General features: G+C 39.9%; 1 protein-coding gene and 1 non-coding gene across 3 annotated transcripts; one reads left to right on the top strand and one right to left on the bottom strand.

The window, feature by feature from the left end:
- Positions 1-428: 428 nt before the first annotated feature.
- On the bottom strand, positions 429-11,634 carry LOC104693693. The gene is made up of 4 exons (XR_005601675.1): positions 11,048-11,634; positions 2,299-2,430; positions 2,028-2,198; positions 429-1,651 (listed from the first exon to the last, which is right to left on the bottom strand). It is a non-coding gene; the product is annotated as an uncharacterized LOC104693693 (transcript).
- Positions 9,310-17,567, top strand: IL21 (interleukin 21). 2 transcript variants are annotated; one of them, XM_019290091.3, is made up of 5 exons: positions 9,310-9,824; positions 9,953-9,988; positions 13,371-13,508; positions 13,943-14,023; positions 14,124-17,567. In XM_019290091.3, the coding sequence occupies exons 1-5, from the start codon at positions 9,552-9,554 to the stop codon at positions 14,136-14,138; spliced, it is 543 nt and encodes a 180-aa protein (XP_019145636.1). In that variant the 5' UTR covers positions 9,310-9,551; the 3' UTR covers positions 14,139-17,567. The 2 variants fall into 2 exon arrangements, with proteins under 2 accessions (XP_019145636.1, XP_019145635.1); XM_019290090.3 differs by having other exon boundaries at positions 13,943-17,567.
- Positions 17,568-24,156: the final 6,589 nt, after the last annotated feature.

Below are 24,156 nucleotides of genomic sequence, written 5' to 3'. Positions count from 1 at the left end.
GCCTTTTTATGCCAAAAGTCTGGTTTTACTTGTGTCCTTTTACAGTTACTTCCTCAGTCCTCCATTTTCTGGAATACCGGTTACTGACTGTATATAATCCTGGCACTCTTTCTCACCTGTGAAAAAACAAAAACTTTTCAGAGCATGTATACTGAACCATAAAGATCTAATGAAGCACAGAGAATGACTATAAATGTTAGACTGATCACCTAAAAAAGGGAGAGCATCTGATTTTTTAATTTGCCAGAAACCATATGAAGTGGCACAAAACACACTGCAATTACTGAGATGGCTAAGAAAAAAAAGCTCACTTCAGGTTGGACATTCTACATCAAACAATGAAGAAAGGTTTTTTCCCCAGCTTTTAAAACTATTACAAATAAAACATCATAATTAAAAATCACTAATGGAAAATTGAAATGATCATATGAACGTGTCAGCACAGAACATTTTAATATTTCTAGTTATTTATTAGCTTTGACAGAAATTGGCCAAACTTAATTAAATCAATCGGGATATCATGAACAGAGCTGAGAGGGTAAGTTTGTGCACTGAACTCGGTCTAGCAATAAAGAAGAAAACAAGGCAGCTCAGACAACCAGTAAGGAGAGTTTCCATGGCACATGATTATATCAGAGGGTAGAACTGTTTATCTCTGCTCAATTTAAACGCAATTTAAAGTGAAGTGAACGGTGACATTTCTCTCAGTGAGGCCAAATCAGTTGTGCAGAGGGCAATGGCAAGGAAAAGAGACAAGAAAAAATCTACAGGGTCTAATGCTTCTCTGCCACACTCTGCATTTTCCCAGCACCTTTGAAAACAATGTTCTTTAACCTTTCCCTGCAGATCCGCCACAAACGGTGTTTGAAAGCACATCAGCCTCCTTTGATCTCCGGGTATTGTTTTGGAAATTACATCTTTGTCTCCTTTTTTCTTCAGGCCGTTTCTGAGATTCTCATGAGTTTTCCTGTTCTCAGGTTCAATGTTTCCATTTCCCTTCACGTTTTTGCCCTTTATGCAGCAGTATCAAGTACAATTATTTTGCATCCTTTGGAGTGCCATCAGCATCTCTTCTGACTTCTCAGCTGTTCCCTCAACATCAGGGTCCAAACCTGCAGAAGGCGAGATTTAAGGGATGCAACTATCCTGGGAGGTTTAGGTATCAAGTAAAAGAAGCATTGACAGAGTTTTTCCATGGGTTGAATAACAAAGTAATTATGTAATCCTTATGATAATCAGAAGAGGAGGATCCAGGAGTGGAAACTGAGCTATATGGGAAGGAATTATGAATCCTATGATATTGCTTCTCGGTAAAGTCTGGGTGCTTCAAAAGAAAGCTAACCCTTGGTTATCTGCCTACCTGCATATCTTGCAGTGATAATGGGAAAAATGTGATTTTCAAAAGCCTCCATTGTTCTAGGCTAGGATCTTCAGTGCCTCCTTGTTTGCCTTTTGGTTTCCCTCGAGTTAGTTCAGAGAAATAGCACTGTCCTGCTCAAGGGATGGGTATCAATTGTAAAATCTGCAAGAAGCTCTTAAGTAACAGGCAAGAAAAATGTCCTTGTCCAGAAGAGTATTTTTGAGACCAATTGTACTCTTTTCTTGTATATTCATCTACAGATGTAGTCATCATGTTTACTACCTCAGGTTTCTGAAAAGAAAACACAAGCAGGACAAGACACCTTAATTTTCCAAAGGTACAATGTTAGAGTAATACTTTTGGTTATTTTTTTTCCTTGAAAAGGAACTCTCCTGAGAGGACCAATGAGATAGTAATAGGGAATTAAAATCCATGGTCTTCTATTGATGTTTCGATACGGAAATTACTGAAAATTATTAAGATGAATCTTGCAGTCACCCCTCTGAAATAACTAAGTGGGTGATCACACTTTCAATCTTTATTCACACAGAAGTCATTGACTAATGTTTTCGGACAGATTTTGGTACTCCCACAAACACATTAAGTAATTCTTTTCACACAAATAGTAATTTCATTTATTTTTTAGCAAGAAACTTTGTTATATTACCTTGAATGTTATTTTTCTTCTCCTTTGTTTTCTAGCAAGAGGTCTTTGCTCCTTTTTAATACATTCCCATAGGTTCACTCAGAGGGAATGGCGTACACGCTTCTGGGAACTTGTGTGGCAGAGGCAAAACTGCTGTTGTTGAAAACTCAAAAGTTTGGGCAGTCACTGGTCCTGAGAGTGAAGGGAATGGGATTTGCCACTATTAGAGGCTCAGGTGTCCTGTATTGCACAGCTCAGCTTTCTGGGAAGTTACAGGATGGGAGGCACTCACCAGAGCAGAAGGGAGGAGAGTTAGGGAAGGAATGAAGGCTCATACAGGTGAGTCCATGGCTCTCCTGGCTCCAGTTAAGTGATGATTCTGTGATCCTGTGAATCAATTCACTGAACTCTGCATGGAACTCAACTACAAAAGAAAAAAAGCAAATAACTGATCAACGGTTCAATTATGTTTTGCTGTGATTGGTACTACTTCTGCTGCAGCTCCCTCTCTGTCCTACCTTCACATTCTTTAGTTTTGGATTTACCTTACATGTAAATTTATTTATTTAGGCCACCTGAAAGACTACAGATACTGCTGGTTACCTTAAATGGTACCAGTACTATAGTTTATTCTAAATTACCTTACTTAGCTGTTTGGGGTTTTTTATATCAAATTCTCAGGTGGAAGATTTTTATTTTATAAGTCCTCTGTAATTTCCCACATTTACTTACTCTATTTGTCTCCACACTTGTGGAGAATGCTTTCCTCTCACATCTGGCTCTCTGTATTTAATTTAATATTTCCTTCCTAGACCTTAATCATAACCAAGAGTATCTTGATTTGTCTCGCTTTTTGAGGTCAAAACATGCTCACAGTGCATCTTAAAACATTTCCATTACCGTTTCCACTGAATGCAAGGAAAATATGTTGACTTCATTAAAAAAAAAGAATAAAATTGAACCAGAGATAATTTTCATAAATTAGATGTACAGATTTCACAGCTCAGAAACAAGGATGTCAAACGTGTCCAGCCTATACAGCCTCCTACACAGAAACCGCAAGGTTTCAACGACAAGTCACTGAAACCACAGCATTCAGCTTTTTATCCAAGACAACCTCTACCCAACGGGTGCTGCTGCCTTGGTGTGCTGACTGCTCACACAGTAGTTTTTTCAAAGTTCGCTTAAGGTGCTGACCTGTGAAGAGAAATGAAACTCATCATGCAAACAACTGTGCTATACAGCTTCTCAAATCTGTATGTGTGTGCACATAACAGATAAACCTGCATGCACCGGCACACACATTCCTACGTTAGATACGTCTAGTTAGAGATGAAGACAGAGACATCTGGAAAAAAAGGTCATTACAAAAAGCTGTTTTTACAAAGTTACTAGCTTGAAGTTTTATCTGTTAAGGATAGCATGAGCTAGCCACCTCAGCAGACTTTAACCTTTTGTAAACAACTAAATAGCAGATCTATTTATGAAGTTAAAAGTCGTAACAAAGAGCATTACATTCACAGAGCAATTAATGTATGAGAAACAGAATAGTATTCCTATTTAAGAGAATTCCAGATGGGTATAGCTACTTCTGCAGCAAGGCTTTTATTGATAAAACTGCCTGAAAAGTAACAACAAATCCTGCTTGCACAATACCATCATACCTACAGGAGTCTTAAATGTAGATCAGGGTGCAGAGTTAAGATTCCCCTAAATACTCTTCCATCAAATGATTCTGCCTGAATGCTGTCTGCACTGGCACCAGATTGCTGTTCGTGGAACAATGATGCTGAGTGAGAGCCACTGGCCCCCTCAGCCTCGTGTGCTAAGGAGGCACTTGTTGCGTAGGCGATCACAGTTTGGTTCAGTAGTAAAGGCAGTAGAAGGGGAGTTTTGGACTTCTGGCAACTCATTTCTATTTGCAAATCTGTCAGGTGTGCTAAGGAGAAAGTAGGGTCGATAGTGAAATGATTGCAATCAAAACAAAGCTAAACAAACAAGCTCTCAAGGCCTTTGCAAGAGGGATTTCACTTTAATGACCCAAGGCCCTGTAACAGAGGTTCCTCAGATGCTGACAAACTGTGACACAGAGTAGCAGTGACCTGAGGAGAAGGTTCTTTAAATGGCTTTGCAGCTGAAGAAAAAACCTGCATTACTACACCCTGAGAACTGCAGAGGTGGCTTCTGCCTCAGCCTTCTCTTAGGCTACACAGTGTGACACCAAAGCCTCTTCTCCGCTGCAGGAGCTGAAGTACAGCACATCTGGTGGCTGATCCAGTGGTCTACAGCACGCACAGGGGTGGTGCTCAGGGCAAGCTGAGGAGTTGGTGTGCAAGCAGGGACATGGAGTCGCTCCAAAGGGAGGCTGCATCCTCCAGTGCAATGTCACACTGCTCCTCTGTCCTCACTACTTCTTGCTGTGCCAGAGGAGCCCCAGCACCGTAAGACAGGACATTGTCCCGGGGAAGACACAAAAGAAAGGGCAGGAGAACAACGTGACTGAGTTTATAAGATTTGGAATCAACACTACCATTAAAAATAATTCTAATAGAAACTGTGTATAAACAGTAAACACACATACATAGATGAAGGAGAGTACGATCTGTAGTATTGTGGTAGCACCTGAGAACCAGAAAGCAGAACTAGTTAGAAATAAGTAGCATTCAGTCATCTGCCAGCAATAACCATAATAAAAAGGAGAGATTTGCATTTTATTTTGAAGATACAGTTATATAGAATGTATTAATAAGGCAAAATCAGGACAGATCTGCTGAAGGAGGGAAAAGGGGCCATAGCCCCTCAGCGGCTGTGCCCTGTATTCAGCTTTAGACTGTGTAAGAGGAGAACAACTGCACTGCTGTGGAGATCCCACACCAGCACAGCAGCCTCATGAAATGCATCAAACCTTTAATTCTGTTATCAAACTCAAGCTGCAGTGTCATGCTGATCACCATGCAAGGCATGACTGGATAAAGGGAGCCCCAGCTGCCAGTGGAATGCTACCTATGTAGCGCATTCCCACGGGCTGCAGTAGACTGTGCACATCCATCTTGAGCCTATAATGCTTTGCAGGTTATCTGGTTTGTACTACTGATGTTGTAGCACAGAAGTGACTCTCTTCTGACTTCTGTTCCTTCTGTTCATTAATATTAGTAAATTAAAAAAGCAAGCATTTTGCATTGTGCCCATTCTGCATCCTCCATTCACAGTCCAACACCTGCATGTATCTCTTCTGATTTTTCTTTCTCAACATTTAGGATGAACATGACACACACACTGTTGGGTTTCAGCACTACCACATCCCTGCCTTTCACACTGTAGGCCTGTGTCTTAGTGGAATCATTGGGAAATGTGTTGGGAATGTTGGGAAACAGACAACACTTCTGTGGTAGAAAGGCTGTGGGCCATCCTTCACAAGGAGACCTGCAGACCTGCCATGCATCAAACCCCTGAGCAGCAGAAGTCCTGGCTGCCGAACAGAGCAGGAGCAATGACTCGTCTCACTCATTGCCCCAACCTCTCCCCTCCTGTGGCTTTCAGCTGAGCAACTCCTTTCTGCCCTCAAATTTTTAAGAGAACTGTGGTAGCTGAACATCCTGTCAGCTGCTGCCTTGTCCTCTGAACGTGGCTGTCCTCTGGTAGTGGGGAAAGATTATGAGCACTACTGCAATGCTAACAAGAATAAAACTCTCTATAAAAGCTGGAACACAGCCCAGGCACAGCTCTAAGCTCTTAGTTACAGAAATCAAACTGTTCAGGCCTTATGCAGGAGTTTTTAGCTGAGATATGAAAGGAACTGCATGATGTGGATGCCTGCAGTGGCAGAAGACTACACTTGGTGACCCAGGGAGGCTTCTTCCATCCTACATTCAGAGAAAGGTGTGACCCAGGAGGTGGGAGGCTGCTCCCAGCACTAAAGGAGACTTAAAAGGATGTGCCCACAAGAGGACAGTTCTGAATATCTGGCACTGTGCAGGGTCGGTCTAAGCTTGTCTCAGGCTCTGGGTGTTAACAGGAAGTTTTCTCAGTACAGTTTGTTATCAGTGGTTGGGAAGAACACAAATACATTGAACTATGTGCCTAAAAAGGATTACTGGGTTTACCTAGGAGCAGGATGGGAAAGAAATCAGCTACAAGTTAACTCTGGAGGAACATTATGGAGAATGTAAATGGTTTTATATTGTTGCCCAGTAATATTTTAGTACCTATGTCTCCCCATTCAGAGTTATATTTACTCTGCTTGTTATTGCAAATACAAGTTAAGAATAGATTTTGTCCCAGGTTAGGTTTTCCCTCTTCAAAGCAAAGTTAAAAGACCAAAGAATTATACCAAAGTTTATAATAGGAAAATAAGATTGCAAGGGGGTAGAACTAACTTACAAAGTTGTCAGAAATATTTCAAAGACTAGTTTTTCTAAATCTGTTTTACAGGAATCTTCCTCCTAAGTCTCCCATTTTCCAGCATAACTCTCTCCCCTCTTTTCCTACAATCCCCCCAAGTCACAGATAGTACACACACAAAATTTCACAGACCTAAGTTATAAAAATTCTTTGAAAGCAGCCCTGTACATTACAGAGTTTTTTGGCTGAGCCATAGCAATGACTAAGCCATGGGAAAAGCCTCCATTCAGCTCTCCTGTAAAGGAAAATGTAGGTGGGGGAACCGGGCTTTCGGGGTCGAAGTCATGCATCTCTTGGGTGGCACCGTAGCAAAGAGGAAAGAGGAGGATTCGGCCTGGCAGGGCTGGGCTGGGAGGTTTCTCACATTTCCACTTCTCAGCCATCCCTGTGGGGCTGAGCCGGCGACAACGTGAATGAGGGTGTCATTGTTTGACTCAGCATGTTCCTAAGCCACAAGAGAGAGGTGACGTATATAAAAAACTTGCTGCTCACTCTTATCTGATAAGAGGGATATCAAGGAGTTTTCTCCACTGCCTAGACAATAGAGGAAGTCCTCCTTTGTCCTTGCATTTCACTTTCTCTGTTATAATGCCTTCCTTGAAGCAATTATTGTGGCCTTAGAGCCTCTAATGCAAACCAGAAGACTATACAGCAGTTTTAGAGACCTGATATGCAAACACAAGTTACCACATTGTCAAATGCCCATTGTTTAACTTCCCATTTACTCCACCAGCTTTAAAACCGATCTCTGATCTAACTGATTTAATTTGGAGTAGCTCAGACAGAGCCGTCTCACCTCCCATGATTTTGCTGGAGATCTGCCTCTGTCCCTTCAAGTCCTGTGCTTCTGAAAACACAGATTTTTTTGTCATATTTTTTTGTCATATTACACATCCAAATGAAAAGTTCCCAACCTATCAACCAAATAAAGATGCATAACGGGCTGACAGTGCAAGCACAACCACCTACTGGAGCTGGGCTCAAAGAGGTTTCCCAAAAGAATCCACAGTTGAAATACTGACAATAAGAAGTAAAAGCAAGCATTATCACCAGCCTGTTTCTTTACTATGAACACTTCCACCAGCAAGTCAAAAAGTGGATTAAGGATAAATGAACATTCATCCACGTTACCACACAACAACCTACAGAAAAGTTATGGTAAAGAGGAGCAGAGCCAAGTACCCTCTTCATGTAAAGAACACCACAATTGGAAATAATCTCTCCATGTTCTCAGCAGCCTCAGGCAGCTGTTGGATAACAGACAAAAAAAGTTTTACAAAGCATCACAGGAATGGGATGGAGGGAGGAGGGATAAAAAGAAGTACTGGTGACCATGTGGTTGCTCAAACCAAAGATGCTGTTGATTTCCTTTAATGAACCTTAGCTATAAATTAACAGTCATTTCAAATAAAACCTACTGAGATCCTCTGTACCGCACAGTGCAGCTGTGCTGCTTATCTAACATTATTTCACAACACATCTATAGAAAAAAAAGATTAAAAAATCATCACACTACCTTTTCTTCAGGAAATAAAATTTCAGACTATGTGATAGAAGAAAGTATTTTTTTTCTTACTTGTTTCAGTTCTCATTTTTCAGGATTTCTGTTCTATTGGGTGTGACTAGCTACCCCTTTCACCAGGAGAGGTTGTGTGTGTGCATGCATGAGACCCTGTGTGCCATACGTGTACCTACATACACCTGTAAAATCCATTCCTTTAAGCTATTCATTTTCTGAAAGAAGAAAAATTACTTAAGTACATAAACAGCATAGAGTAAATAATTGTTTGTGCACAGAAAACAAACGTGCCAGAGTATGTCACATACAGCTCTCACCAGTTTAAGCACTCATTTTTAAATGAACAATGAACAAGTGACCCAGACTGACAGCCCAGATTCACCCACCAGACAGATGCAGGTGCATTTGATACAATGTCAGCATATTACACAGATTACCACACACCCAGCTGCTGTCCAAACTCTGTGTAGATTTTGTAAAGCATCTCCAAAACCATCTGGAATCTTCAGATTTTCAGAGACAGATTTAATTTGAAAGACACATGACCATCTTTTTATTCCCCACAGTGAAAGTGCCCAAGTGACTTTAACTGCCTTCTGCTAATTCCAAACAGGAACCTTTTAATGGTATTGATAATAATTAATTAATGATAATATGTAAGAGGCATTTAAAGTTCGTTTTTTCCTCTTTGTGATAAAATATTACAATCAGTGATTTTAAAATCAACTGATTCCTAGAGCTGGCAGTCCAGTAAGTCCCTATCCCTGCAGAGACTTTTGTATGGATTTCACCCAGAACAAGTGCACTTCTAGATTCCCAAGAGAATTCTCAGGTCTCAGTATCACATCTTCTTTGAAGAGAATAAACTCTGAAACTAACCTTGAACCTAGCTGCTGAAGGATGTAATTGAATGTGTTTAGCTGTCACAAGTAATAGTGTCCCTTGGGACTGACTCACCAGGATTTAGTCCCTGCTCTTCCAGTATTGCTCCCATCTTAGTAATGGGCGTCATTCAGGGATTCATCTCTCCCAGAACAATGTCTCTCCCTGCAACCTTCACCCCCAGTGGATATGGCCTCCACAATGGTGTTAATGAATCTGCTACTGGTTCCAAGTAAGTATAAAGCAGATCTCAGCTGATTTAAATGCTAAGATGAGCTTTTACTCACAGCTCTAACAGAATCCAAGCTGGGAATGAAAAAGCCAAGGTTCATAGATGTCAGGAGGAACTCGCTAACATTCCTTGGAGCCCTAAAGTAAGATAAATACATTTACATTTTGAAAGAAGTCCTGTCATATTTCTCCAGAACAGTACAGAAGAGCTGCAGATGGACTGAAGAGATTCGTTGCTGTATGACACAGGAAAAAAAATGCAGAATCTTTGTTTACCTAGGCCTGTGGTTTCTAAGTACCAACTTTTTAGTACGTTCATTTCTTGACTCAAAGTGAAAATGGGAATTCACCCTTTTCTCTTCTTTTCCTGTCCAATGTGCAGATCGGGCACATTTTCTTTCACTCCATCAATCCCTGTCCCCCCACGCACAAGGTCGCGTACAGGCATCTAGCCAGTGGAAAAGAAAAAAGGGTTACTCATTAATCCATTCTACAAAGCTTTCCAAACTGAAATGGGTGGGTTCTCCATCTCCAGCAGGGAGCAATATATAGGTAGATGCAGAGCATACCTGAGCACAGCTCAAACTGGAGTGTTACACTTGAACAGCACAACTTTGCTCCCAGCACGTTTTAAAACAGAACCTATCAGGATGAAGAGGATGATTATTTTCTGCATGCTTTTCTTCTGCTCCAGTATGGTGCTGACTGCAGCTTCACCCAGAACAGCGAAATACAAACAGATTCTCAAAACAATTGAGCAATTAGAAACCATGGTGAAAGATAAGGTAAGTGATGGTATTTGTCATAATATTGAAATTTCCTTTGAGCATTATGTATTGCTTAGTACATATCTTGTGATGGACACCACTTTCAAATGTTAAAACTTTTCTAACTTAGATTTGTTTTATTTTAGGATGCTGAATTCCTGCATACACCAGAAAACACTGTGGTGAGACTGCTTTAACATTTTTTTCCTATTTATATCAATTTGATTTTGTATGGGTTTATTCCATTGACAAATGGCAGATGTCTTCTTCACGTCTCTGACCTAGTACTCTTAATGCAAGCTAGACTGAATAAGAAAATACTTCATAAAAGTTCCTTTTTTCTTGATGTTTAATGGCAAAAGTGTTTCTATTTTGGCATCTCAATTACTATTTTGCTATTGTATGTGTACCATAACCCACCAATAGATCCAGAGCTGCACATATTCCATTTACTCAAGGAATACTGCTAAAAGTGAGGATTCATACAAGAGCCAGAGGAGCAGCAGTGCTTTTGGGGATGCAGGTATTTGGAGTGGAAGTGCCTTCAGCTGCCATGAGCTCCAGCACGGCTGAGCTGACCCCCTTGCCTCCCAGTGCAGCTAAATGCCAAGAGTGGCACTGCAAGGCCATGTCACAGAGTGCTTCCTCTCATCTGCAGTCACACTGCTCTCTCTGAGACTATCTGTGCAGGGGTTGTGCTATCAACGGGAAGACAAAACTGCATCTGCAAATATTGTCTCTTCAGATTATAACTAGTTAAAATACAAGAGCAGCTGCCAGTGAATCACTTTTTAATACAGATACTTCTTTATACATCATTTAGTGCTGACATTTGGCATCTTCCAAGGTTAAGAACTTCTGATATACAGTAGCAGTCACCAAGCCTCTGCATTCTCCAAAGTGCCAGGATGCAGGATGTACTGTGAAATTAAATGCCAACCACAGTAACATCATGTCTTAAAAGCTTAGAGGGCAACTACATCCTACTTTGATAATCCCCCAACATGCAACTAAGGTCTAGAGCAACCTGTGGCTATCTAATATTATACTTGTATTATCAGCTGTCTTAAATTTTTGAGCCCTAGCAACTATTTCGTAGCACAAACAATTTTGATCGACATATAAAAATGATCACTATGCATTACGACTCTGTAAAGCTGCAGGCATTCTTCAAAATTTATCTATTCAGGACTGTAAACTCCCTTGCAAAGCAACTACAAGAAGAAAGGAAAAAAACTCACCTCATTTCACACAGGTTTTGGTTAGCCTCCTCCTAGGCTTTACAGCTGGGTGCATGTTTTACGGGCCAAAAAATATACAGAAACATGGCCAAAGCAGATACATTTCTTCACATTGCTAGAAACAACTGCAGTGCACAGACTCATTGCTGGACTTTTTTCACTAACACTCTTTCTAACTTGTGGTGTCAAAGTGAAAAGGAGGAGGTTATTAGCTGTCATTTTACTCCAGTGTTTGCCGCTGCCTCTGAAACTAAGCAAATACAACTAGCGACTAACTGCTTAGTGAGGTTGTTGGGGTTTTTTTCTTAAAAAAAGTCATGCTCACCTCAGGAAGGAAGACAGCAGTTCACTTGCAGCTTAGGGCTTTACTGGCTGATTCTGGGAGGTCCTAAGTGCCTCTGCTGAATACTAGAGAAGATGGTGAATTCACATATTTAGAAGGTATTAAGTTGATACAGGTTAAGCTTCTGATAAAAAACATGTAAAAAATATTAGTGTGCTAATAGTAATTATCACCAGCAACCAAATGAACAAACTTGTCATCCTACAGGGTGACTAAGATATGAATTACAGTGTGCCAAAGTGGCACTCAGGGTGATTAGGTGCCATCACACCCTAGTGAAACTCAATTTAATAAAAAGTCACTCATATAACTGCATTTCAAGTATCAAAATATTTGAAATTATTTTATTATAACCTGCTCATGCCAGATTCGTATTTGGTATTGGATATTCAAAGAGAAAACTACCTATTATAACATTCAGAATCAGGTGGTTTATCCCTATCTGTTCTGGCTTCCTTGAGGTTCCTTTGTGTGGACTCTTAGTCCCAATTCAATCCCACACAATTTCCTTGTACCCTCAACAATGAAGTATTCTTTCCTTTGAATAAAGAGAGGTAAGTGGACATCAACTCAAGGGATAACAGGCTGAGGCTGACAATACAGTGTTAAGGCTGAGGTGATTCCAGCCTGGAGGGCAAATGAGCTCTCTTGCTGGTGATTGGCACTGCAGCTGAAGTGGCATTCAGCGACAGGATTCTGATGTACCCCGGATCCATACCTAACCCTGCTGATCACTAATTCCAGAAGTGAGGGCTCTATGGGCTCATCTGTAAAGTTAGTTTGAGTCAGATGCAGAGTACTGCTGCCAACTGCCTCTGATACAAATATTTTACATGTTTCTAGCTCCCCTCAGACATTTCCAATGGCCTGTGCCCTTTCATGCCTCATCCCCAAAGTGCTCAGCCTGTGACAACACGCCAGGCCCCACAATCCCTGTGGTGCCCTGACCGTTGGCTGCCTCAGCTACAACTGACAGCTCAGCAAAACAGAAAAGGCAGCACAGATGAGAAATGCTTGTTTCTCAGCTCAGCACGGATGAGACCGAAAACGTTTTCAGTTTCAGCTGGAAAATCAATCTCTTTAAAAGACGAGTAGTTTTTTTTTTCCAGTAAGCACGGCCGGTTACGGTAAAGATGCTTGAAACTAACATAAACGTGTGGCTTTTAAGGAAAATAAAATGTTTTATCTGACCAACATAGAATGTTGCTAGTAAAATTTGCTACAAGCAACATCCCTGAAGGCAGCCTTGTCCTTGCCCGAGCAGCAAACTGCAGCAACATCTCATAAGGCAGATGAGACTCAGCTTGGGTAGCAGTAGGTATGCAAAACAGGGACGATGGCTTTGGAGCCTTTCTAATACGTGTAATCAGCAGCTCTAAATGCTTCCTTCTTTGGAAAACAGGAAGCAACTTAGAAATTGGCTTCATTAAACATTGCTTTTCCTTCTCTGTTGACTATTAGGTTAGTTTTGGGGATAGTTTCTATATCATTTCTGATGCTATTGTGTAAGAACATTTCAATAGTATTTGAAAACAGGCAGTTCTACATCAATTATAATTATTGACTAGGCAATATTAAAAAGGGAACAAAAATTAGGAAGAGAAAAATTATATTCCCACACGTAGCACTGAGAGATATTTGCAATTTTTAAAAAATAAAATGCTTGTGCTTTAGTAGGTGAAAACCTACTACACGTAACTGATCTACTCTTCAGGAATGTTTTCTTTCAAATGCTGCCATTTTGGACATTCATTTTGTTAAGAAATACGTAAGTAATTATGCAAGAACAGGCAAAGTAAAGCTTCAAGATCTCTTGCATATGTAAAAGTAACTTAAAAAAAATAAAATAAAAATGTACAGTTGAATATTCTCAGTTAATATCCTGGATACCTTCTTTTGCACATGGACCACAACTTAATGCATGCAGGAAAAAGTGCTGCAACATTAACTTTAAAACAGCTCCTTCTTTTCCTGCCCTAGGAGGGATGCCTGTACACAGCTGTGACCTGCTTCAAGAAGGGCATCCAGAAATTAAAACCAGTGAGCAGCCAGGAGAATACAAAGTTCAAAAAAGCCATTAGACTCATGAACAAATTCACCTACGGAGACCCTGGAGAGGTAGGATTTCCTCACAGTGCTCATAATCGTGATCATTGCTCCTTATTTGCTCTAGCAGATGCCCCCTGCAATGGGGGAATTGTAGAAAGCAAATCTGTTCAAAAAAGCAATCTGCCTTTCATTACTTTGGAAATAAAAAAGCCCAATTTTTGCACTTTTGGGAGAGGCATTCCCTGTGATCCTAGTCAATCGCATGCATGTTCTTGGCAACCACATGATGTGCTGGCAGAAGGACAGGGATCACTGCAAAACAATGTGAATGAAAGCTGTCATTACTAAATTCCTTCCCTTTTGAAAGAGTTTGTGTCTAAGCTTTTCCAGCTAGAAAAGGCATTGATTACAACCCTCTTGATTTTTCAGTGAGAAAGCTTGAGTTTTGATTTAGGATTGTGATGTGCTGTTTAGAAGTGCCATGATCCTTTTTTATCTTACAGCAGTGTGAGTCTACATGTGAATCTTATGAGAAGAAAACCCCCAAAGAGTTTTTGAGGGGCTTTGCAAACCTAATGCAAATGGTAAGCAGAGTTGATTCCTCCCGGGTGCTTCCTGACATTTTGCAAACCATCACAGATATCTTTATTTTACATCCTTACTAACAGTGTGTTGTTTTTACAGCTATTCAAGAACTAAAATAGGACACACCAGAGCTGAAGGCTACTGAAAATCTACTCTTTAAAGCAGACACTATGTTATATTTAAGATGTGAAAAATGTAAATACTTTCCAGTGCTATTATGATGTGTTCTCTGTGTGTGGTAAGTGAAAGCTTCTCCCAAAATATTAAGGAGTCTTATTTGGATGGATATTCGTAAGATGGATGCTGTTTTCGAAGTGATTCTAGCCCCACCGTACAGTGAAAATTAAATTCTAATTTCGCAAAAATAGGCTCTTGTAAGGAACTCAACTGTCACCTTCTGCTGAACTAGAAATACATGAGATGGTTACTTTTGTATTTTTGCTTTGATCTTAACTGAATGCCATGCAAAGATTTCTGCAACTTTTCTAAGAAAATCAACAGAAAAATTATCAGAGGCTTTGAAGCCTCAAAGGAATCTACTTGGACTGATTTCCTTATTTACAATGATACCACACACAGAGATTTATTTATAAGTTCTTTGATTGTATCTTAGCTACCTATGGGAAAATATCCTGTATTTAACTGTCTTCTAAGTACTGGAAAAAACATTTACAAATCATACTGTATGGCTGTGATTAACATCTTGAAGTTAATGGCACATTTGCCATGGGTTTCAATAGGGAGAAATGTAACTCACATGCTCTAAGTGGAGATACAGGATTCTGGGGGGAAAATCCTGTTTCAGAAAATGGAATTTCATCTACACTCTCCCAGACTAACATGAAAGATGCAGCAGAGGCATGACTGGCTGGTACAACCAGCCACTACAAAATGTTCAATAAGTAGAGTAATTGATGATTAGTCAGAGTGAAACAGCCCTAATGCATATTGCTCTTTCTCAGAGGACAGCACCCTCATATTCATGTACCATTAACACTATTCATTGTCTCTCCTCCTGATTGATTGTAACAGTTTAAGTTTTATTTGCCGTTTTTTCTTTAAAAATCTGTGAAGTTTTTTATTATGTGGAAACCTTCCTGGACAGCTACTGAATCCTGAACATTTCTGTGGGACTATGGCCAGAAACATCGCAGAAATTTTTTTAAATGGAAGTGAGTATCACAGCACTTAAAACTAGTTTCAGCAGCTTAATTATATACCGCCATATTCTGCTTGCAGTGATTCTGAACCTCTGGGTTCTTCCATCTGAGCAGGAACTGCTAATTTACCCCAAACAGATATTAGCCCCACATGAGGAAACCGATCTTGGAAAAGAGCATGAACCTTCCAGTAAAAATTAACTTTTCATCTAATTTTCTCTCTACTTAGTAGAAATGTGGTAGAGAGAGGAAACTGGAAAACTGCATCTAATGTTAGGATGGAAAATGACAAGGTTAGTTACCTCCAAAAATAATAAGGTAGTATTAAAAATATTTCCATTCCTACCAATGTCATCGGCCTAAAGGAAAACTAATACAAAAAGCTTTGCTGCCTCCACATTTATACTGTCCTGAAACGTAAACCTCCTTAAAAATGTACATCAGAAAGAGGAAGGAAGATCCTCAGGGCAGAACAAACTAAGGGAACTCTCCTTGTTTCTGGTCATGGCCATTTTGATTTAGAGTGTCTTTTTCTTCTCCTTCTCTTTTTCCGTTTCAAAACCCGCTTTTCCTCTGTGTAACATTCTATCTCATACCTCAATGTTTCCACATTATTGCATCAGAATTAACATTCTAAAAAAGAACTACCACTCATATGTAAGTAATCAAAGTACTGAGTTTACATGATGTTCTTTCTGCACCTTCTATCCCCATTTCTCTGACTCACCTACCCATAAAGTCCCTTCATCACCAGTTGGTGAGCAATATGCAAGCTGCTACTGCAACAGATTTTAAAGTCACAGAAGTAATAGTCAGGGTAAAATTCAATTCCAGATTTGGATGAAAGCAACTGAGAAAACATTGAAGCATGTCCTGTGGTTGCAGTGTGCCTGCTGATGTTTCTACATTTATATTTTTACGGAGGGGTTTAATTGAATGCCTTTATCATGAATTAAGTGCCTTTTTAGGTGAGTCCTAGAAGTCTAACAAATAAACCAGCACTTCTCATGCAGTTCCATGGAATATTTGCATGTGCAGGGTTTTAGAGAAAGAGCTTTTTTTTTGTACAAAGAACACAGTATGTATTTCTTTATTTGTAAACGTCTTTTCCAGTAACTAAGTGCATTGAAATCCCTGTTCTAAAAGAGCCTGTTAAAATCCTTGTTGCGCAGATGAAATGGGATTAGCATGCCCTGACAAAGACAACATTGCGTATTACATATTTATTAGCAATCATTATAAAGCATTGAGAAGGAACTTTTGTACCTGGGATGGCCATTTTATGAATGAAAAACAATTCCCTACACAAATGTCATAAGCTAACTAGGTACTCCTGCCTACACTGCAGCAATGTCTGGGTTTTGTCCAAGAGGCAGCATGTAATGCAGGAAGTAATGCACCTATTTCTGTTTAGTGACTTGCTTCACTGTTTTTAACTATGAATCTTATCACACCAAGCATAGTGCTAAGGCTTATTTTTTCTTGTTTTAAACATAATATGCTTGTTTATTAATTGAAGCTATTTCTTGTACCTGCAGAACAACTTAATTTAAAACGCTCATTTGTAGTATTCAAAAAACTAGTGAGAAACGGTAACAAATGTAACTTTAGAGGGTTAATTGCTCTGAGATCTTGCTGAAAACTGAAATTATTTGATAATCCAGTCCAGCTATGTGTGGAGAATATTAATCACAAAATTAGCACAGCTGATTTTGGCCAACATCACACCTCTGGGCAGTGTCAGCACAATCACAGAGGGCAACTGTGTCCGCTTCAAATATGCTTTGATTTACAAGATGTGTGGCCTCATGCTCACTCTTTGATTTGTCAGAGTTATCAAAGACTGAGTGTATTATTCAGGGTGTGCTATCTGAAGAACAGGACGAATGAAGAACAGGAAATCTGTGCAGGACAAAACAGTGTTCAGGAAGACCTCATCTTTTTCTGCACCGGCGTTCTCAGAAGGAAAAATGAAGATGCCCAAAGGAGGAACTTGTGACCTTAGGAAGGACCAAATCCAAATGTGTACACCCTCTTGCTTTATTTCCTTTCATGAGATGAACTGTCTTTGTACTAAGTGCACTCTGCAGAAACAATGTGTGTTTCACTAACAGAGTACATTGTGTAAGCCATAAAAGCTCATTACCTCCCAGGGAGGCTTTACAATATATTTATGATTTTGATCATAAGCGCCCTTTGTAGGCACTTTGAGATGTGTTTTAGCATGGTATATAAGATTTTGTATAATATTTACTTTTCCTGAGAAGATTTTTTATTTTTATACCAATTGACTAATCTAATTTAATTATTTATTGCATTTCTGTAAAGGGAATGTTTGTACTAAGGACTGTGTGGTCTGACTAATTTATATGCCTGTGATATTAAACAATTTTAGCCAACACGATTTTCTCTTGTTATTTTCTTTAAAAACTTATTTTTGAAGTTATGTGTGTGAGAAATATTCCCAGTGGGTTTTCCAGTCACCTGTACCATATACCTGTTTTGGAGTGGGGTGAATTGTTCCTGAGTATTTCTGCTTCTCACCGAGTGAGCAGATGACTCAGACTTGACTAACAGTTAATTCTGGATGAACCCCAGCATACGTGAGGGATCCCTCCATCCAGTGGAAAACCCACAGGGAATAGCTCTCTCAGATAACCACAAAACTTCCCTACAGTGTTCTCTGTTTGCACTTGTGCTGATGATCCATGCTGTAACAGGAGCAAAGGTGAAAGAGAACATTTCCTACTCAAACACCTTTGGCCCAAGCTGCTGATCTCCACTGCTGTACTGCCACCTTTTGACGGCAGTTTGGAAATTCAAAGCAGTTCCAGACATTAAACAAGCAAGCTATCATTGTCATGACAGTGAGCTTTGAAATACCACACAGACATGACAACTAAGTTCTCCACTTCCCATTTAGTTTTCCCTTTCCCTGTTTACACAGCTGAAGGTCCAATTGTGTTGCTGTTGTAACATCATGAAGAGCATGTTTAAAACTATCCCTTACCACATCAGTTAGGCTCTTCAGCAGCTCCTTTTCCTTTGTAAGGGGCTTTACAAATGGATACTGTGTCCATGTGTCCGTCCCTTCATTAACTGTCCAACAACCTATCAGGAATTCCCCGGCTCTTTTTAGATTCTTTGTAAAGGACCACCTGACTTTTACCTCTTTTCACTTTTTATTATTAAATTTCTCAACTGTTTCCTGTCCTCTCTCCATGCCCACCCCTGATTCTCCATCTTCCTCCCATTCTAATTTCCCATACTTGTTCTCCCAACTTCAGTTCATTTTTCTTCCTTCTCTTACACTTCCTCCAGCTTCCTTCCTGTTGTCCGGGAGTTTTCAGACACTCAGATGGTGCATGATCATCAGCTGCACAATTCCATTAAAATGGAAAAAGAGTTGAACATAATGCTAGTGGCCCATATAAAGTTTAATTCCTCACCATCCACAGGAGAACATCCTGACTACAAGGAAGTCAGAAAGATTTTCACTTCTAAGCCAAAGAAGTGAGAGAAGCCCTCACAAACCAGCTGTAGCAGATGATACAGTATGTTTCACACCAAGCTTATCACAACAGATCAGACAAACACTATGACAGAGCAGCTCTCTCCATCCTCCCTTAAATCCTTTTAAAAATTGTAGAGACAGTGAATGAAAAAGGGATCAAGGCCAGAGCCAGCTGATACGAAGACAGGATCTGCTGGGGGTCAAACACTGAAAAGTGTGTGAGGTTGGCACCCCAAGTCCAGGACTTTATGAAATCAAGAAGCAAATCCAAGTTTATCACAGCCTTTAGGGATGGCCAGGAAATGCATCAGTGTAAAAAGCAGATCATTGCACAAGAGGGCAGCAGGCAACTGAGAAAGAAAAGGAGATCTTCATTCCCTCCTCCTCCTCCTGGCCCCACCCAGTTCGTAAGAAATTAATCTACAAACCCTCAAATGTAGGGAAATACTGTTCAAAAAGGGGACTTAACTAAAAATACTCCCACTTCTGTGTTCTCTTTTACGGTTCAAATGCCATCTACACAGTAATTTCTGCTTCTTCCTATATTCTGTTCCTTCCCAAACAATCTAGTCCTCATTCACTCCCTTTCACTCCCTTCTACCCTCCCTTTCTCCTTTAGGGAAGGCGCTTCAGTTGTGCCTGACACTGACAACTCTTGCATTAACACCAGACAGGACAAGCACTGGTAAATCTTGCCCCACCTTATCTCACAGGTGCCATTAGGAGAAACCTCACCTGAAAACAAAGAACAAGCAAAAAAATTTACAGGATCTGTGCTATTCCTGGAAGACTTACACTTCCCTTCAGCATGGAGCACTGCTGCTCTTCTAGCCATGGAGCACTTGGCTCATTTATAAATTGCTAACCCAGTACCTGCAGATGAACAGTTCCAAGCATTCCTTATGGACTTACTGCCTCTCCCTTCAGGTGTCCTGTATGTTGTTAGACAGCTGCTATACTTTATTACCTATTTTTTTCCATCCCTACCTTTACAGGAATACTTTTAGACACTCATACATGAATAGGCTTTGTTTGGTGAGAATATCTTCTTCTTTCTTTCCCCACCCTCCTCCACTCTTCCGACTCACTCAAACCCAGCCCTTCCCTGGGTTCACAGTCTCAGCTGGGCAGGTTGAACTGCAACAGATCTTCAAACCTGAAATAATTCTGGTTAAAAATAGCTTTGGGGGGGTCCTATTTTACTTTTATCAATTCTTTCCATTTCCTATTTTACACCCTACAAAGAGCTGAACAAACACCAGGTAACACCCAGTGCAGCTGGAGGTGGTGGGAAAGGTGCAGTACAAATTCCCAAAAACCTGACTGGCATTAAGAATTTTTTATGGCACTGAAGAACAAAATACTGCCTCGAGCTCCTTTTCCACTTGTTGCACTGGACAGGGCCGGCTTAAACCATTCCCACTTCTTCCCCCTACCAGTCCCCAACAGTTGCATTTTGGGGGGTAAGAGGGTGAGGAGGCAAATTATATTTGCTCTAGGTCAGTTCTCTGACCCAGTCTCTCTGCATTTTAAAACACATCCTCCTGAAGCATAACTTCTGCATCAGAAGACTTCCCTTAAAAAGATGTGTTACAAGGCAAACTCAGAAGCAGACTGGGTTGGGAATTTTTCAGCGCAAGTTTTTCCACTGGAGGATAACAATTTGTTGAAATTGAAACTTTACAACTTCCACTGCAGCAGTCTGACAAAACTTGAAGCAAAAACCATTTCTCAGGTCCAGGACAGAATTTCTGTTAAAAACAAAAGCATGTAAGAGCAGAGCAGAAGGCAGGTTTTTGGAATGGGAAGTGACCGCTGGAGTTGGGCTCCAACCCCTGCTCTCCTTGATTTGGCCTCTCCATTTGGACACACTCCACCAAGGTGCCAGAGGTGGCTACTGATGGCTATGGGATCAGTCTCACACTTCTTTGACTGCTTTTTTATTAAAACAGCTGAAAGTTTTCATCATTTCAGAGTGACACAGTGGGGGATAATCCAGACCAAAATTGAAAACGTGACACTTTTGTGAGATCGGGAAGTATTTTTTAGCTAGTTCTATGTGGTTCTTATATGATTGTCTCAGTGTTTGAGACAATTCTCCGGCAAATTTCCCCATCTGACACATAAGCCTTTTTTAGGCTTTAAGAACAACTCAGTGGGCAGCAGAGCAGTAAAGGTCAGATGAAGAGCAGCAGAGGTACACAGCAAACAGTAAATCCCTCTGTGGAATGAAAGAAACCGTAGGTTGAAAAGTCACTGGGAGAACAAAGATGGATAGTAATTTCATTTAAAACTTCTCCCTCAGTGAAAGTTTCTGTATGAGTACTGATCCATCAATAACCCATTTCACAATCAAGAGCACCCAGGGTGCTTTCCCAGGCCTCACAGATCTCCTTATTTTCCATCAAGACAAAGCACCAACACTTTCACTGCAGTGAAACTGCTCTGTACCAACAGTCAGATATCAGCAGTCACATGGCTTTGGATAATTCATGCTCAGTTTTTCAGTTAAAGAACAATGATCCATGTCTTAAAAGATACGACAAACATATTTTAAACTAAGTTTAATACAGATATGTAGCCCCATACATTTGCAAAATACTACTTTATAATTGTCACCATAAACTATGATAAAAATTCCACTTCTTTCTGTTGCTCTATTTGAATGTTGCTTATATATAAAAAACTATTCTGCCAGCTGTTAAAGGTGACCAACTAAAAATTGGCCATTGTTGATGGGCTCTACCACATGACCTTAACAGGAGTCTGACAGTGATTAGATCTCCAACTTTTGATACCCAAAATCATACCGGGAGTGGCCCACCTCTTTATTATTATTTACACAGATTTGATGTAGTTTAGCTGCTTTGCAACATAACAAACATGGAACCAGCTTCCCTGTTACTCCATACTTCTCCCTTATTTTGCACTGCACGGGTTTTAATTCCTACCTTATCCTGCAAGATTTAAATGGTGAGAATAGGTCCCCTTCACTGAAAGCAGAGGGATGTGACCCCAAAGAGAGCACAGACTGCACCTTGTACCTGACACATGGCCACAGGCAGCAGCCAGAGGAGGAGGCACCAGCAGATGGGGCCTCACTACAGGTCCTGTGTCACCTCCTGGGGTTTCCTGAGAACCACACACTGGCCCAGCCCTGGTAGAAACAGCTTCCTCTGCACAGCTCTCTGCACACTGCTCACAGCACTCAAGTGTCCCTGAAAGTCAGGAGCAGATAATTTCAGTTTTCATCATTATCAATTTCCAAAGTACCAATTCATCTAATTTAAAATCACTTTTATTTTTTAAAAAAATAATCACAGGAAAAGCCTACAAACAGCAAAGTTCTTTTACAAGAAATCCTTCAGAGAATATGACTAATGCACCTGTACTTTTTAAATATAATAAAACATTGAGTCAAGGCCTACTCATATTCTTACTCTGATTTTTTCTTTTGTTGTTTTGTCCTTACAACCTTTCAATCATTTTCTGAATGGAAAAAAACATCAACTTAGTTTCTCAACACAAGTAAAAGTCCTTTCACTTCTACGTAGAATTCAGGATTCTCACGAGTAGTGCAGTGCAAGAGGCCCCACACAATCCTTTTATCTATAGCAGCAAAGGAAATGCTTTTCATTTTCAGGGCACTGCTTAGCACGTCTGGAGTTTTCCCAAATACAATGATCTTGAACTTGTTGTTTGTTGGTTTGGTTTTTTCCCCGCTCTGCTCCTACTGATTTGCAGAGGAAGTCCAGGCACACATAGATTTAAAATGAATATTTGGATCTTTGTGTCCATATTCTACACGTGGAAAACCGGAAAACCACTACTAATTGTCCAATTAACACTGATATTTAAGAGTTGGGTATTATTACAGAACATCAAGAATAAGAAACTCCACATAAAGCACGAACTTCATATAATACTAGTGTTGAAGTTGTCAAAGAGTAAACACAACTTTTTTTTTTTAACATTGGTTAAGCTACCTGGATACAAGACTGGTTGATATTCCTATCAGCTGTTTAGCAAACACACATGAAGATGATGATTATTATTATTGCTTTTCACTGATGTAATTTCCAGTTTAATTATTAAATTAAGTGGCTTAAATAATTTTAAGTTTCCCATAAATAAAATAATAATCCTTGGGGTAAAACGAGTAAGAAAACAAACACATGTACATCTGTAGAGTTATTAATGATGCCTCTGCTAACATTTCTGCTGAATATTTGTGCTTCCTGTTTAACATCAGAAATTTCTCTCCCACAGATCTTGGTTTCACACTCTGTTTTTTCCTTAGGCATTTAAGTGGAATCTTTTGACATTTTTGTTTAGCCACACATAGCTAAGAGTTCTGGAGGCAGTAATAATACTGTTCTATGAGATACATGATAAAACACAAAATATCTCATAAAATATTCCCCTAGTTTCTCTGAATGTAGAATCAAAATGTATAGATTTTCATAGATACCAGCCAAAGAACCACTTATAAAATTTTATATGGATATAGAAACCAGCATTAGGGAAAAATCATTTAGCTACATGACAATAGAGGAGTTAATTTTAATATAGTAATAAAATTACTTTGGGAATGAAGGGAGATATGCTCTGGAGATGAATGTGTTTTTTCAGAACTATGTGTCATCCTTACTACTATTATTAAGCCAAAGTGAATTATTTTATCACCAATTCCATTGGGGGGAGAAAAACGAGCCAAAATCAAGAGACAGAATGTATAAGTGCTTCAAAGCCGTACATTAAAATGAAGAAATTCATCAATGCAAATCACTTCTTGGTTTCCGTGAGATCAGGATTAACACTGGATTATTCAGAAGGAGGCACCAAGTTCCTGAAAAATGCAGCAGTGAAATTTCACTCTCATTTACTCATGAAGATTAAAGCAGAGTCAGCAACTTCCCCAGGCACTGGGGGAGGCAGTGTCATAGCTAGAATGACAACATGGGAGCCTCTGAACCACAGCCCTGCTGAAGGTCATGCTTTACCACACTAGGTAATCCTACAAAAACCCATCAGGATTGGGCAGAAAGGAAGAAATTAATATACAGTCATCTAGGAGAACAGGAAGAATTAGGACTATATAAAACAGCAAAAAAACCAGGAGAGGGAAAACCCTGAATTACCACAAGCAAGGATCTACTACATAGCATAGGGGGAAACCCCTATGTTCTACCTATGAATCACATCTGTTAATAATGAAATTATAATCCAAACCACAAAAGATATTCTGTATCCTAACTTTTTCTTCGTTAAAAAGATAGGAAATGGGGTCAGAACTGCTATTGTTTCTCATGCTCTAAGAGAAATCTGTCTCAATCACACAGGCTTTGCACATTAAGATTGTGAGATACTGGGAGATTAGTTTTGGCACAGGAAGATAACCTAACATTTCCACTAATAAGTATTTGGAATGAAGCAAACTTTTAAACAGATGGTTTTC

This window comes from Corvus cornix, chromosome 4 (assembly GCF_000738735.6).
Source record: "Corvus cornix cornix isolate S_Up_H32 chromosome 4, ASM73873v5, whole genome shotgun sequence".
NCBI lineage: Eukaryota > Metazoa > Chordata > Aves > Passeriformes > Corvidae > Corvus > Corvus cornix.
The sequence above is the reverse complement of the archived record's forward strand: the minus strand, read 5'-3'. Positions and strand labels throughout refer to the sequence as shown.